The sequence below is a fragment of the Talpa europaea genome, assembly GCF_964194135.1.
Source record: "Talpa europaea genome assembly, chromosome: 10".
Lineage (NCBI taxonomy): Eukaryota > Metazoa > Chordata > Mammalia > Eulipotyphla > Talpidae > Talpa > Talpa europaea.
In genome coordinates this window covers 13,956,767-13,970,112 of record NC_140077.1, presented here as the reverse complement: position 1 = coordinate 13,970,112, position 13,346 = coordinate 13,956,767, and the positions used below count along the sequence as shown (strand labels likewise).

The window sequence follows — 13,346 nt, the reverse complement described above, 5'->3', positions numbered from 1 at the left end:
TGTTTCTAAATTAGCAACTTCATCACTTGAAAGCTAGGTCAACTAAACCTGACAGCACTGTTGCCAGGGAAAACTAGGCGAAAGAATCGAAGGGATACTTACTCCTCCTTTCCTGAGCAATGAGTAACTGGACAATTACCATCTATTTAACACTAGCCTAGCTTGCAGGTCTCAGACTTCAACTCTACTTTTCCCAGGATATAGTCAAGGTTTCCTCCATGCCTGATTCTTTCTCTGGTCAGGAATTCACTGCATCTTGCTAGAGTGAATACAAGGCTTGAAAGGGGAAAAAACAAAAGCACATCAGTTTCACCAAGAAAAGGAAATCATGTGCGAGCAAAATAATACCCATGAATTTGGGCCTTAAGTCGAAAAAGTATCTTTTCTCTTCATGAGTTTGTAGAACTGTGGTTTCTTTAGCTGTGCTTTCTTAAAAAAAAAAAAAAATTAACTGGGGGGAAATAAACCACAATTTTAATAATTCCAGTTAGTAAATCTGAACTGATTTTGTAAAAATGGTGAGAGGGGCTTGGTGAACGTGAATTACCTACCAGTTTTTATTTCCTGGGAACTAGGAAATTCAAAATTTGACACTATAAACTAGCACAAGCCCAGTGGGTGGTCTTCTCAGATCTGCTTTATCCTACTCAAGGCCAGAAAAAGGCCACCTTTATCAACATAAGTTGAAAGGCAGAAAAGACAATAAGAACCTCATGGAAATCTAAAACCTTCATCTTACTTTTTCTTTTACTATTTAGGCTAAGCCAAAACAAATTCATAGAATGTCAATACTGTGAGAAAAGACATTCTGAGCCATCTAACAGACAAGATGTCTATATACTTTTTTAACAAATCAGTTTTGAAAGGTCACAGGATAAAGGGATTCAATTACTTGGATTTTTGTTAAACTACATTATTACCTGTTATTTTACCTGCTCTGCTCTTCCTCTCCACTGCAGTAAAAATTCAGTTTAACTTGCAACTCAAAAACCCTAGATATAAAAAATGTTTACATTTACCGTTGAACTTGTAAATTACCATTAATACTAGCTGGTTGCTCCATAATATAATCCAAATAATACAATTCAGCATATATTTATTGAACCCATTTTAACAACTATAAAACCTTGTTGGTTTTAATTTTCTTCCTTTCATAGTTCAGTTAATAGCCAAGTACCAAAACAAAGCTTTAAAAATATCTTTAGATGAATTTGCAAATAGCATTTTTTTCATTTTTTATAATTACAATCTGCAGATACACAAAACTCAGTTACGATTTTCCTTTGTTATCTGATGCTTTTCCCTTGCTATTTAAAGGCAGACTTACCTCAGCATTAAAACTACATTTTAGGGAAACACATATCCTTTTGTTGTGACAACAAGCATTAAAAAAAATGATTTACAGTAAGAAAATGTATTTCACTTTGGTATGATGCCTAGTCTTTATAACTTAAGGAAACTGCAGCTTGCAGAAGTACTTTTCATTTTAAAAATTAGACTGCTATCAGGCATGAACACTGGGATCACATGTTCGTCAAAAAGCAGATGTTCACCTGGACAGGTAGGTCTAGGATAGACCCAGATCCAGGACTCCCTCTCAATTTTAAGTATTAGGGTGACTTTTATTGCAATCTTTATCCCCCCCATTAAGAAACATGCCTTAAGATACTCTCATGTAAAAATTAAACCTTTACTTAAAATGTAATATATCATTAACTTTGGTAATTTGATAACACTTCAGTAATACATTTATAATTGGGGACATCAAATCATAAACAATGAGCATCATTATCCATTATAGTGTGAACTGTTACCATTTAAGTATCAGGTAGTAACCATGACCATGTGCTGCAAAATAGCAAGTACTTCCACACTTCCACAGAGCTTATCATATGCCAGGAACTCTACTACTAAGCACTTTACATATGCGTACTCATTCTTAACCACCTATTTTCATTCTACAGCTGAGAAAACAAGCATAGAGGAGCGATGCACATAGATTAATTGAAGGAGCCAGGATTTACAGCAGTCTGGCTCCAGAGTTCTTGCTCTTCTAATATAACCTTTCTACGCATTATAAAATAGCGTTCATTATCTGTCGTTACTATTGAAATTGAAAATTCTGTTTACTTATTTTTGGAATGTTAGGATTGTTCTGTCCTTGAAATGACCAATAACAAGCAGCAGCTGTAAATCATTTAATGGTTCAATTATTTTCAGGACTTAAGTTTCCTTTCCTGACAGAGGAAACTACATTAAATTTTATAACAAAGCTTCATATGAGCAAGTGTCAGTATTTGCTTTTAGAATAGTGAAAGCTTGATCACCATTTGTGAAATACCACTGATAACTATGTTTCTCATTAAGCATCTTCTCAAATTTAGCATCACACTATGACAGGTACTCTAGATGCCCGAAGGTCCTACTTTTTAGTTATTCCAGAGACACTATCATCCTGGCACTAGGACTTTTCAAAGGACCATTATCTAGGCCTTTGACAGAAGGACTAATAATCTTATATTAAAGCCTATTTAAAAGGTTTTATATAACATGGTCACCTTTATTCCTTATCTCCCTCCTACTTCAAACCTTCCAGCAAAATGAACATGCAGAAAAGAAGACCCATAGGGTCAAGAGTCACAATTCTCAGTACAAGTTTTGCCTACACAAACACCAAATGACTACTAGTCTGACATACCACGGTCATCTCGCCAAAAACCTTTTGTGGTTACACAATTAAGCAAAATTCCTACCAGTTTTGAATTTAAAGGATTCCACTGCAGTTTTCCATGGCTAGTACAGTTTAAGAATGTTAGTGTATATTTTCCAGACTGAGCTTTTTTTCAATTGTAATTTGTGCTCTGTGTTTAACAAATTCTTCAGTTTTTCGTTCTATCCTACATGCCCTCCTAACCTGTGGTCATAAATTATAGGAAGAAAAACTAATCTCCTGGGTTGGGAGTGAGGAGGGGCAAGATGAAAAAGTGTACCTCATTACTATCCTCCGAGAACTTCCAGTTTATCAAAAATCAAAATTCATAAAAAGTTTGTTTTCGCCTTCATCAAAAATTTACAAACACTTCTATACACAATACAAGTCCTTAATATGGAACAAACTTTCTGTTTTAGGATCCAATTTCTTATGTCTAATGGAAGATATACAAAAGGAATGTATTGAAACCTTTAACATATTCAATATTCTCTTTTATGTGCAAGTACATTGTGGCTTAATCATTCAATGCTAACAGCTAAAGATTTTACCCTTCTGTTAACACACCCTGGAGATTTTAAAAACATTTTATTTAATAAAAGTTAAACATACAAAAACTGAAATTAATGCACACCCTAAAAATTACCATCTTCCATTAATAGGAAGATCCTTTTCTATGCATATGTTTGGCTTACACTCAACTCGGGATAACTGTGATGTTCACTTATACCAACAAATGCTGACAACTTGATCTAGTTAACAAAAATTACAAACTCAGCTACACGAACATAATATACAGGGAAAGTATGGTCAGATTAATGCACAAGAAATACAGTTAAGTTTAATGATGAAACATTCAGTACTCTTGTTCATTAATTTAGACTTGGTTTTTTACAAAAATAGTATCTACATTGTATACAGGGCTATACATCAGCTTTTTGTTTTCTCATATAAACATTACACATCCAAAAACTTGTACCACTACCGTAAGTGAAAGATCAACATAGGAAAAAGCAAATATATAAAAACCAAAAACCCTTAGAAAAGGTAGCTGGTCCTAAACATGGTTTCTTACATAAAACTAAAACTCAGTGAAATGAAAAAAAGAGCTGGATCAGTTTTAGAGATGGCTTAATAGGCTTAGGAGACAAGTTATTGAAAGAAAACCTCACAACAAACTTTTCCATTTACAAATTAACCTACTTTGCTTACTTGTTCAACAGAGGTTTAAATTGAAGATTTAAAAAAAAGAAAAGATCTTTTTAGCAGGTTGGTTTTTTACCTTGGTGTTCTCCAGTGAATTGCTAGAATATGTGGCAAGCTCAAAGCATCTGGGAATTCCAAGTTAGGACTTTAAAAAGGTATATAACAGCCATTATGTGGGGCCTGATATTAGGAAGGTCAACACTTCATCTAAGTGCTGTGTTTATGCACATCGATCTAGAAAAGTTGCTTAATCCAACAAACTTTGAGGAAACTGGTAGTAGTGATGAAAAAAGTTAAATGAATAAGCAGTTATCAAATGCAGTTTCTTCAAGTTTCATTCTACTGAAGTCAAACATTGACAACAACGATATCTTCCTTACTCATCTAACAAATAATTTACCTTTAGAAAAATATAAGGATAAAAAGGTAAATGTAAAGCCCTGCAGAGATGAAATCCAACAGTTTTTCTGATTATTGAGGCATCAAATGCCTGACATTGTATTTAGAGGTATCTTGATACTGTGTCATAGGTTTATCAGCAATTCCACAAGTTCCTACTCCAACTTTGCCAGTTACACTCTCAGGTGAAGCAAAAATACTCCTCTTTACCTAGGGGAAATGAAAACAGAAACAACTCCTGATTAGTTTTGGAAACAAACTCCAAAATAGATTTCCATTTACGTATTTTAAAGATCTTTCTCAAAGGTAGTTGCACTTTTCAAAGTACAAAGTATAATGAAGAATTTACTAACCTGGCCTTTTTTGTTTTTAGAATAGGCTCTGTTGTTGAACTGTTGCCATTTTACTTTCTGGTCCTCTCTTTCCTGCTCAAGTTCTTTTATTCTTTGTGCTTTTTTCAAAGCTTTCTTTTTTTTATATTCACGCTGCTGAGCAATCATTTCTTTTCTGTGTGAATATAACAGTAAAATGTCAACTCAAGATTTAAGATGACTTCTTTAAGAGATATTTGGGGGGAGGGCCTAATAAACATACACACTGTTTACTCAATGGATAAAAGCACTAACATCAATACTAATCACCCGCAACTCCTACCTTTCAAGCATAACTACTACCCATTTAAATCAAACATGTATGTAACTTTTTATTTATGGCATATATACATTTTTCCCAGTTGTGTTTTGGGTGTAGGATTTCAACATTTATAACTGCGTAAATATTAATTTCCAAATAGACACCAAGTATAATATTCTGAACTTGGGGAAAAAAATGTATGGATAGTCATGCAAATTCAACTAGATTGAAAGAGCACAGCAGCTCAAAAGGAAATCAGTGAACAATTCTTAAAACAAAAATCAGGGTTTACTCTAAACACTAAGCAGGATCAGAGCCTAAAGCTATCTCAATTTCTGCTTAATCTGACTTCTCAGCAAAAGGATGCAGAAAGGTCTTTATAAGAGGCAGTAAGAATTACTCCTCTATCACATAATCACCACCACACAAAGCTAAAATAAAATGTTTTGTTCTGCAATGTGATTTTTTTATTAGGGTACTCAAATGTTATTTTAATAGATGTAATTTTCCCAAATTCAAATTTATTTATGTAGCAGCTTAAATTCTTGACACATCCAAAAGGAAGCAATCTGTAGCATGTATGAAACAAAACATTACTAATCATACACATGAAATACCTGTTAAGCCACGCAATTCTCCACCCTCAGTGCTATTCTGTCACTATCATCTTATATCTGGATCACAGCAGTACCTGCCTTCTCTGCTGCCAGGGACCATTCTACAGCTCAAATGATTATCTATCTCTCCTCTACTCTGAATGCACCGGTGGCTTTCAAGCTCTATGATCTCTATCTTTCTAACCTCTTCTCCTGTCAAACCAACCATGCTTGAGTCCAAAATTTATACCACAGGGATTTCTACTATAGCTTTACATTCCCCCTTTGTTTTCTTTTTTGAAAGCAAACACTGAGGTCTTACAATATGTTAAGAACTGCACTATGTGCATTATTAATGCCACAATTTAATCCTACTATCCAGTAGCACAGATACTATCATCCCTTGTTTCACAGACAAGGAAGCAAAAGTCAAGCCACTTAACCAAGGTCAAACCTCTGGTGTGTTGCCTGGCTAAGTTTTACTTTTGAAATTTCAGTTTCGATGTCATATTCTCAAAAATATCTGCCCTGATGACTACCATGAAATTTAGGTATCTTTCCTTCGTCCCTTTGAGTACCCATTATATTCCGTTCATATCTCCCATAGTTTATTATTAAAGTTCTCTGATTATGTGCATGTTCTCTAGTCTATAAAATCAGTCAGGACAGATCCAAGTAGATCTTCCTTACTGTGGAGGAGCTTCAGCACCTGGCTTAGTGTGAAGTGCAGTGTCCTCTTATAAACAAACACAGGATGCCTGGGTGGAACCCAAGTGTCTCACCTTCCTAGGAGTATATCTAACAGTGCTGAGCAGGTGCTGCCAACCTTCAAAAGACTGCTGAGAAATAGTAATTTTCCTACCCTGACCCCAACCCAGCTGGCGTAACTCTGCGACTGCATGAACACCTGAATGGGAGACTGCATCTCCAACACCATGTAAGGACACTTACTTGGACATGGGCTTGCTGCCGCTGTCCTCCTTGGCCTTCCTGCCCTCCTCCACGGGCCTGAGGTTCAACAGTGGGGTCACCTCGGCGTTGCCATAGCCGGCGAAGGTGATGGCGGCCGTGCCGTTGTCCTCGTCGATCTCCTCGATCTCCGCTTCGTAACACCTGCAGAGATATCATGGCTGTAAGCAGGTGAGTAGAGGTCCAGTACTCCGCTGCCAAGATCTTACAGTGTAGTGACTCAGCTAGGACATGGTCTACAACACAACACTAATTAAATAGCCCTTTCAGCAAAGACAGTAAAAAACAGTGGCTGCAGTCGGCCACCTACTACCACAGAAGGAAGCCGTCAAAGTGCCGCCAGGAGGGCCTCATGTCCCCTAACTGTGTTCTAGTCCATTTCTCTGAGAACAGGTATTTCTTACAAAAATAATTTCAGTGTATGCGCTTAACAAGAGTCTAAAACACCAACCAGCCCATTTTCAAATCAAATTCAAAACAGAGCGATCTCTCCTCTAGGATCCACGCTGTTCTACCCCAAACCTAATCGACAGCTAGAAACTAAGCTATCTTGGTGGCAACCACCCAAGAATCAAATTGGTTGGATAAATCATGTAGGTTATAAAGATTAAAATAGGGTAGTTCAAACTGAATAAAAACATCTTACCATTGTATTTTATCATTTCATGTTATAGTTAGAGTTTTTTCTACACTTACTGTCCGTCTTCACTCCAGATTGCCATACACTTGTCTCCTACTTTCCATGAATGAGTAGGCTGAGTAGAAGCAAAACTGTCTGAACTTGCAAGAGTTTCAGAAGGTTGAGTTGACAGAAGATCTTTTGTCAATTCTATGACTTCCTAAAAAATGGAAAACAAAACCCGTAACTTTATTTTAATCATATTTTCACCAACTCTTCAGCAAGTAAATTGTTTTTGAAGATGACAGCTTTCACACCATACAGCACTTAGTAAGTACTTTACGCATATTTACTTGTAGTTCACAGCAACAGTATGAAGTATTAGATATTATGAAGTTATCATCTCCAAGTAGAAACAGGTATGTCTTACACAGTAGTAGAACGAAAGTTTAAACCCGGACAGTTGCTTTTCAACTTAAGCATAAAAACTATAAAATTAGGGTAGGCTTGCATTTATACCAGGAATTGTTTCTCAGCACCTATTTTAGCTGACGAGCTCCCTCTGAAGATGAAAAACAGTCAATTATGAGGGACTGAACTAGATTTAAGATCACTTTTACCTCTTACCATTATCATACATATATCATGCAACCGTACTGTTTTATAGGGCATTATTTGGTAACACTAACTGCCTGGCCAGTAAGCCTACCCCCCCACCCCAAATACTCAAAGCGGATATATTAGTAACTAAGTGTTCTTATCACATACTCTCCTAAAACACTATAGGCATAAAAAAGCAGTTGACTCCTACTTACTATAAAACTTACCCCACCTGGGTAAAGAGATTACCAATGCTTTCTGTGTAGTTAATACACACACACACACACACACACACATACATACATATATATATATATATATATATATATATATATAATCTAATTCAAACTTACACTTTTTTACTTCATTTAAAAGGTAACTTTGTAGGCCTGGCTAGAAAGTAGTACAAGTAGATTCTACTACCTGTCTGCCATATATTTACTTTAATGAAGATCCATTTATTCGTGAAAATCTATTTACTGTAACAACTTGTTTACCTGTTCCCCCACTATTGCACATAAAGAGAAAAATTAGCAAAGTTAAACTCTGTATCAGTTTCTTCTAGTTCCCACTGAAGAGTTGTAATAGTTTGGGTTCAGCAGCTAAGAAAGTTAAATACTACCTCTCTCCTAAAGATTCCTGTTCCTGGTTATTTCTGAAAAACTAGTATTTGAGCCTAAAAAAAGGGAGGGGACATATTAAATACCTGGAGAAAGGTTAGTTTTGTGAACCAAAAAAAAAACCTGGAAGACTCAGATTTGAACTAAATAGTCAGTAGAATGGTATCTTTAATGAAGTTTAATTAGGTGCCAAGTAGCCATTCAATTATCTTTTACTTAGATAATGCTTTGCAAATAAAGCAAAAAACTAAATAAACAGATCACATACTACACAAGGCAGAGTAAATTATCTTGTTTTTAATTAACCAACTTTAGGGTCAGGAATATATAGGCATATATAATATACAGGCATATAATAATATAATCCAGTAAGCCTGACTCAAGAACCCATAGAATCCCTATCATTAAATAATGCTACTTAACTTGGGATCATTTAACTACTCGAGCATGAATATAAATTCTGCATTTGTAGGTCTCAGATTCAGAGCTCTACTTTTCTTAAGATAGAACATTTTCCCACTATATTTTCATAAAGAAAAACATTTTCACCAAAGAAAAGGGTCCTGAAAAGTTATGCATGATATAAAGAATCCTCATAAGCCTGTACTGACATTTTAAAAATACAGAGCATTTATTCCTAGTGCTCTTTCACTTTGCTATACTTTACATACCCCTCCCAACAAACCATGAAGAATGTTGTAAACTTTTTTTCTTCACATGTGCATATGGCCCAAAGTATTAAGAGAAACTATTTCATGTATGAGGGGGTTCTTAAAGGTACATACCATTAATTACTTTTCCTCCCCCAAGTCTGAGTTCTGAAACTGCTCCTTCATTGACAGATGGGCAGCAGTTATAGTAATCGGCAATTCCAGGAAGCATCAGATGTTGTGATCTACATATCAGCAGGTCAAAGGGGGTGCACTCAAACACTCTGCTTACTGAAGGAAGGCGTTTCGGGGATGCAGAGAGCCACTGTAATATATGAGACAAGTGACTTGACCCCTGCCTCCTTTAGAACCAGTTTATTCAGCAAAACAGCCTAATAAATTGACTATTTTTGTGCTTATCATATATTGCCCGGGGAGCTAGTCAGTTAGCTAGCCTGTATTTTACTATACTCACTTTTTCAAGTGTACAAAAAAGGCAATTAGGACTTCAGTAGATGAATTTGCAACCTGCTGAGTAACTTTACATCTTGTATGAAAAACAGTACATAAAGAGAAAAACAAGGAAGCCTTACTGGCAAAATGGAAGTTGACTGAAAAGATGCAGAAAGAGTACAGAGTATTTTGTCATATGTGAAATGGCAAACAAATTTATAACCGGGGTAATAATATTCTATAAGAGGAACACATGAAATTAGATGCCATAAGATGATCCAAATTATAACAATAAGGAGGCCACAAACTCAGTCATCAATCTAAACAGATTTTTTAGCAAATATGAAAAACAGAATTTAGTATCAATGACACAAGGTGTATCACAGAAAGCAAAGAGAAAAAATTTTTAAAGCCCACAAGATAGTAGCCATATCTATACTCAATGGAAACAACAATGATTAGGTAGAAGCAGATAGCTAACACTGTTCACTATTTTATCTAATATTAAATTATGGCTTCCATTTTTGAATTTTCAGTGCCAACAGACCTATAGCCAATAGCAAAAATGGAAAAAAAAAGTTTTTGTTTGTTTTATGATAGAATTAAAGAAACCATGATCAAGATTGATCAGAAAAAACATTCTACATTAACTATCTGAAATGTTAGTACTTAAGTTTTTTAATCTGTGCCAGCCAATGTGGTAGTCACATGTGACTTTAATTAAAAATTCAGTTCTTCAACTGAAGACATATTGTAAATATTCAGGCCAGTGGTATGGTATCACACAGCAGATACAGAACATGGACATCACAGAAAGTTGGACAGTGCTGTTCTAAATAGTTGTAGAAGAGGATTTTACAGAGGATTTTACAGATAAGTGATCCCAACGTGATTATTAATTAAATCCTAAGTAATCATTTGTATGTTTACTACAATGCTTGCCACAATGATCTTCCTACAGTACTTTCTATTATAAATCATGTCATAGGTAAGGCAATACTGCCAAGACTCCAATGACAATTTATCTTAGAAATACAAAAAATAACTAATGATGCAATTTCAATCTTTACTCCCAATTCCTCCTCCTCCAGTTCCACATGTACTTCTCCCACTGCCCAGGAAGCAATACACATAACACTGACACATACAATGTTTTCACTTCTTCAAAGGAAAAAAGGACTCCTTTTAAGTTGGTAAAAGATGGGGAATGTCAGGATCTCTTTTTGAGGCAAGCAGAAAGTTGGCCTGGGAATGGAAGAAAATGCTCCTAAAACATCTTTTTCTTATTGACTGGTACCCTGAAATCCACTGGCCTAAGTTCTACATAATGTAGAAGGGTCCTGTTTTCTGTGTTTAGAAAGTAACATACTATTGCAAACTTACCCTAAATCCAGAAATTTGAACCTGAAAATATTAAACTCTTCTTAATTATGCCCAGATAATGGATCCCATTTCAAATAAATTTCATTTGCTTACAATCTCTAAGTATTAGTAATTTTAATGGGCAAGATGATGATAAAGGTAAAGATTACTTAGGCTGAAGAGTCAAGTTTTATATTGAATCAGTAGAGAGACCACCTAATCAAAGACCTTTGGAAACTCAAAATATCAGGTTCAAAATTTCAAGTTCTTAAATTTGTTAGGATTTGAAGTCAGATATATTCATCAATATTATACATGGTCTATTTATTAATCAACCTGGTGTTCTGAGAAACAATAATTATTTACTGTTAGTTTTATCTTTACCTTGAAACTCAGCACAGCAAGATTTAAAAATCCGATTTCACACCACTAAACTCTAGCATGACAAAACACAAAATTAAGATCTCCTTTTTACCTGATGTTATTAAATTTAACTTCAACAAGTGTCAACAACCACACTGTAAAAACCTAGCCTAAGTTCAAACACTGTGATTCTAAAGCAGAAAGCAAATAACTTTTTAGACCTTTTTATGTCTTTTCAATACAAGGTGTTACAGGCTAGCTTTGAAATGGACACACTTCATTTTCAAAGAATCCTGTGGTATTAAAAAGAATCTCAATCAGGTTCTATGCCCCTTTAAGTTTATTTATCTCCTGAAATAATTTTCTTGGCCAGATCTTTAAAAAATACTTTCCATTATGAAGTTGTATATAACTCTTCCCTAGACAGTTTGACAGAGACTTAACCAACTCTTATTTTTAAAAATTCTACCAGCATATAAGATTTACATAACAAAGAACAATGCTTCACTCATTCTGATGTATACAAAGTGAGGAAGCAACTCTACTACAAATCAGAAGGCCCATGTGCAGATTCATGTGTACAAATGCAAAGGAGTTCCATAGGAGAAACACCCTCTTCCAAAGGATCCTTTGGATCCATCCATGTTTGGGTATCCTTTGGGTACCTATAGATTCTAAGCAATAAATCATTTGAAAGACAGAAATGCTCTTTTCAAGCAATTTAACTATAAGTGTCCCTCATACTTACTTGTAAATCTTTCTTTAATTTTAGCAAATCTTCATTTTCTCCATTTCCAGACAATGCAGCTTCAACTTGCTGGAGTTGAGCTTTGTAGCTTGCCAGCTGCTTTGCTAGATCCTCCGACATCTGGGGAAAACAAAAAGGTTAAGACCGTGAAAACTGAACCAAATTTAGCCAACCAGAAAAAGCAACTTCCCTGTCAGCCTGAATTAATCCTTACCAGTTTTGTTCCAAACTCACTGTAGTATACTGTAACTTAATGTAGCGTCATCCTCATCATTACCTTTACTTATAGTTCAGAGAAAAGCTGTGAGCCAAACCATAAATTTCAAATTAGTAGATTCTGAAGATTATAAACATTTCAGATAAATTTCATAAGTAGTAATGGAATAGAAGAGTGACAAGAAGAAGAAATATTTTTAAGCACTGAAGAATAGTTTTGGATTAACTGCACAAATAACTCTAGTAGAGCTAGTCGGGTAAGAGAGTGTGTTCAGAAGCTCTTCTACCGGGCAAAAAGCTTCCATCCAGTTACCTGGATAAAAAAACATCACAAATACTCTCCCATCTGGCATCCTAAGAAATGTGCCATTCACCAAATGTGGCTCACTCCCTCTTCCTCTCCTGGAAATAAAATAGACTCCTTTCTTGATTTACCACCAAACCTGCAGCGCTCCCGAGGACCCCCCCTCCCAGCACTTCCAGTCCAACGACAGCCTAGAACCTGGAAAGGCTCCAAAGGAGTCGGGGCGAGCCCGGCTGCCCTCCGCCCGGCCGCCCAGCCCCTCCACACCCGCCACAACTTGGCCTTTTTTTTTCAGACCCCGAAATTCAAGCATCAGCTTCCAGGGAAATAAAAGACACGAGCCGAGCGGGTCCCTGCGGGGCGGGAGCCCCACACCCTGAAGGCTCCTGCCGAGGGGCCGAGGGTGCTCCTCAGAGGCCCCCCGGGTCCCAGCCCCGCCGACAGGCCCCCCGGGTCAGCCGGCAGGTTGCGCCAGCCCCGTCCGAGGCGGCTCCAGGCCCCGCGCCGGGAGGCGGCGGCCGCGATTCCTCCAGCCGGCGCCAGGCCTCTCCGGCGCCGCCGGCTCCTCGGCCTCGGGCCTCCACTCCAAGTCGGGGGAGGCCGAGGCCCAGCGAGGCCTTGCTCGCCCCTCCGGGCTTGTTACCTTGTGCGGGGGCGGGAGCGGGGCGACGGGAGGGGGCCGGGCAACAGGCGGCGGCGGCAACAGCGGCAGCAGCAGGAAAAATCCCCGCAGCGACAGGGATACACGATCTGAAGAGGGAGAACTCGACCGGCGGCGAGGGGGAGGGGAAGAAAGCCCGGCACTGTGAAGGAGGAAAGACGGAGGCCGGTGAAGTCTCGCGAGAACGAAAATCCCTAAAAATCCTCGCGAGACGTCGTTCGACTCACGTGATTCTTA

General features: G+C 37.2%; 1 protein-coding gene across 1 annotated transcript; it reads right to left on the bottom strand.

The window, feature by feature from the left end:
- Positions 1 to 4,387: 4,387 nt before the first annotated feature.
- Positions 4,388 to 12,048, bottom strand: SMNDC1 (survival motor neuron domain containing 1; the record flags this gene model as incomplete). Its single annotated transcript, XM_084244637.1, has 5 exons — positions 4,388 to 4,525; positions 4,669 to 4,822; positions 6,496 to 6,657; positions 7,210 to 7,352; positions 11,929 to 12,048. The coding sequence occupies 5 exons, from the start codon at positions 12,046 to 12,048 to the stop codon at positions 4,388 to 4,390; spliced, it is 717 nt and encodes a 238-aa protein (XP_084100763.1).
- Between the last annotated feature and the right edge of the window lie 1,298 nt (positions 12,049 to 13,346).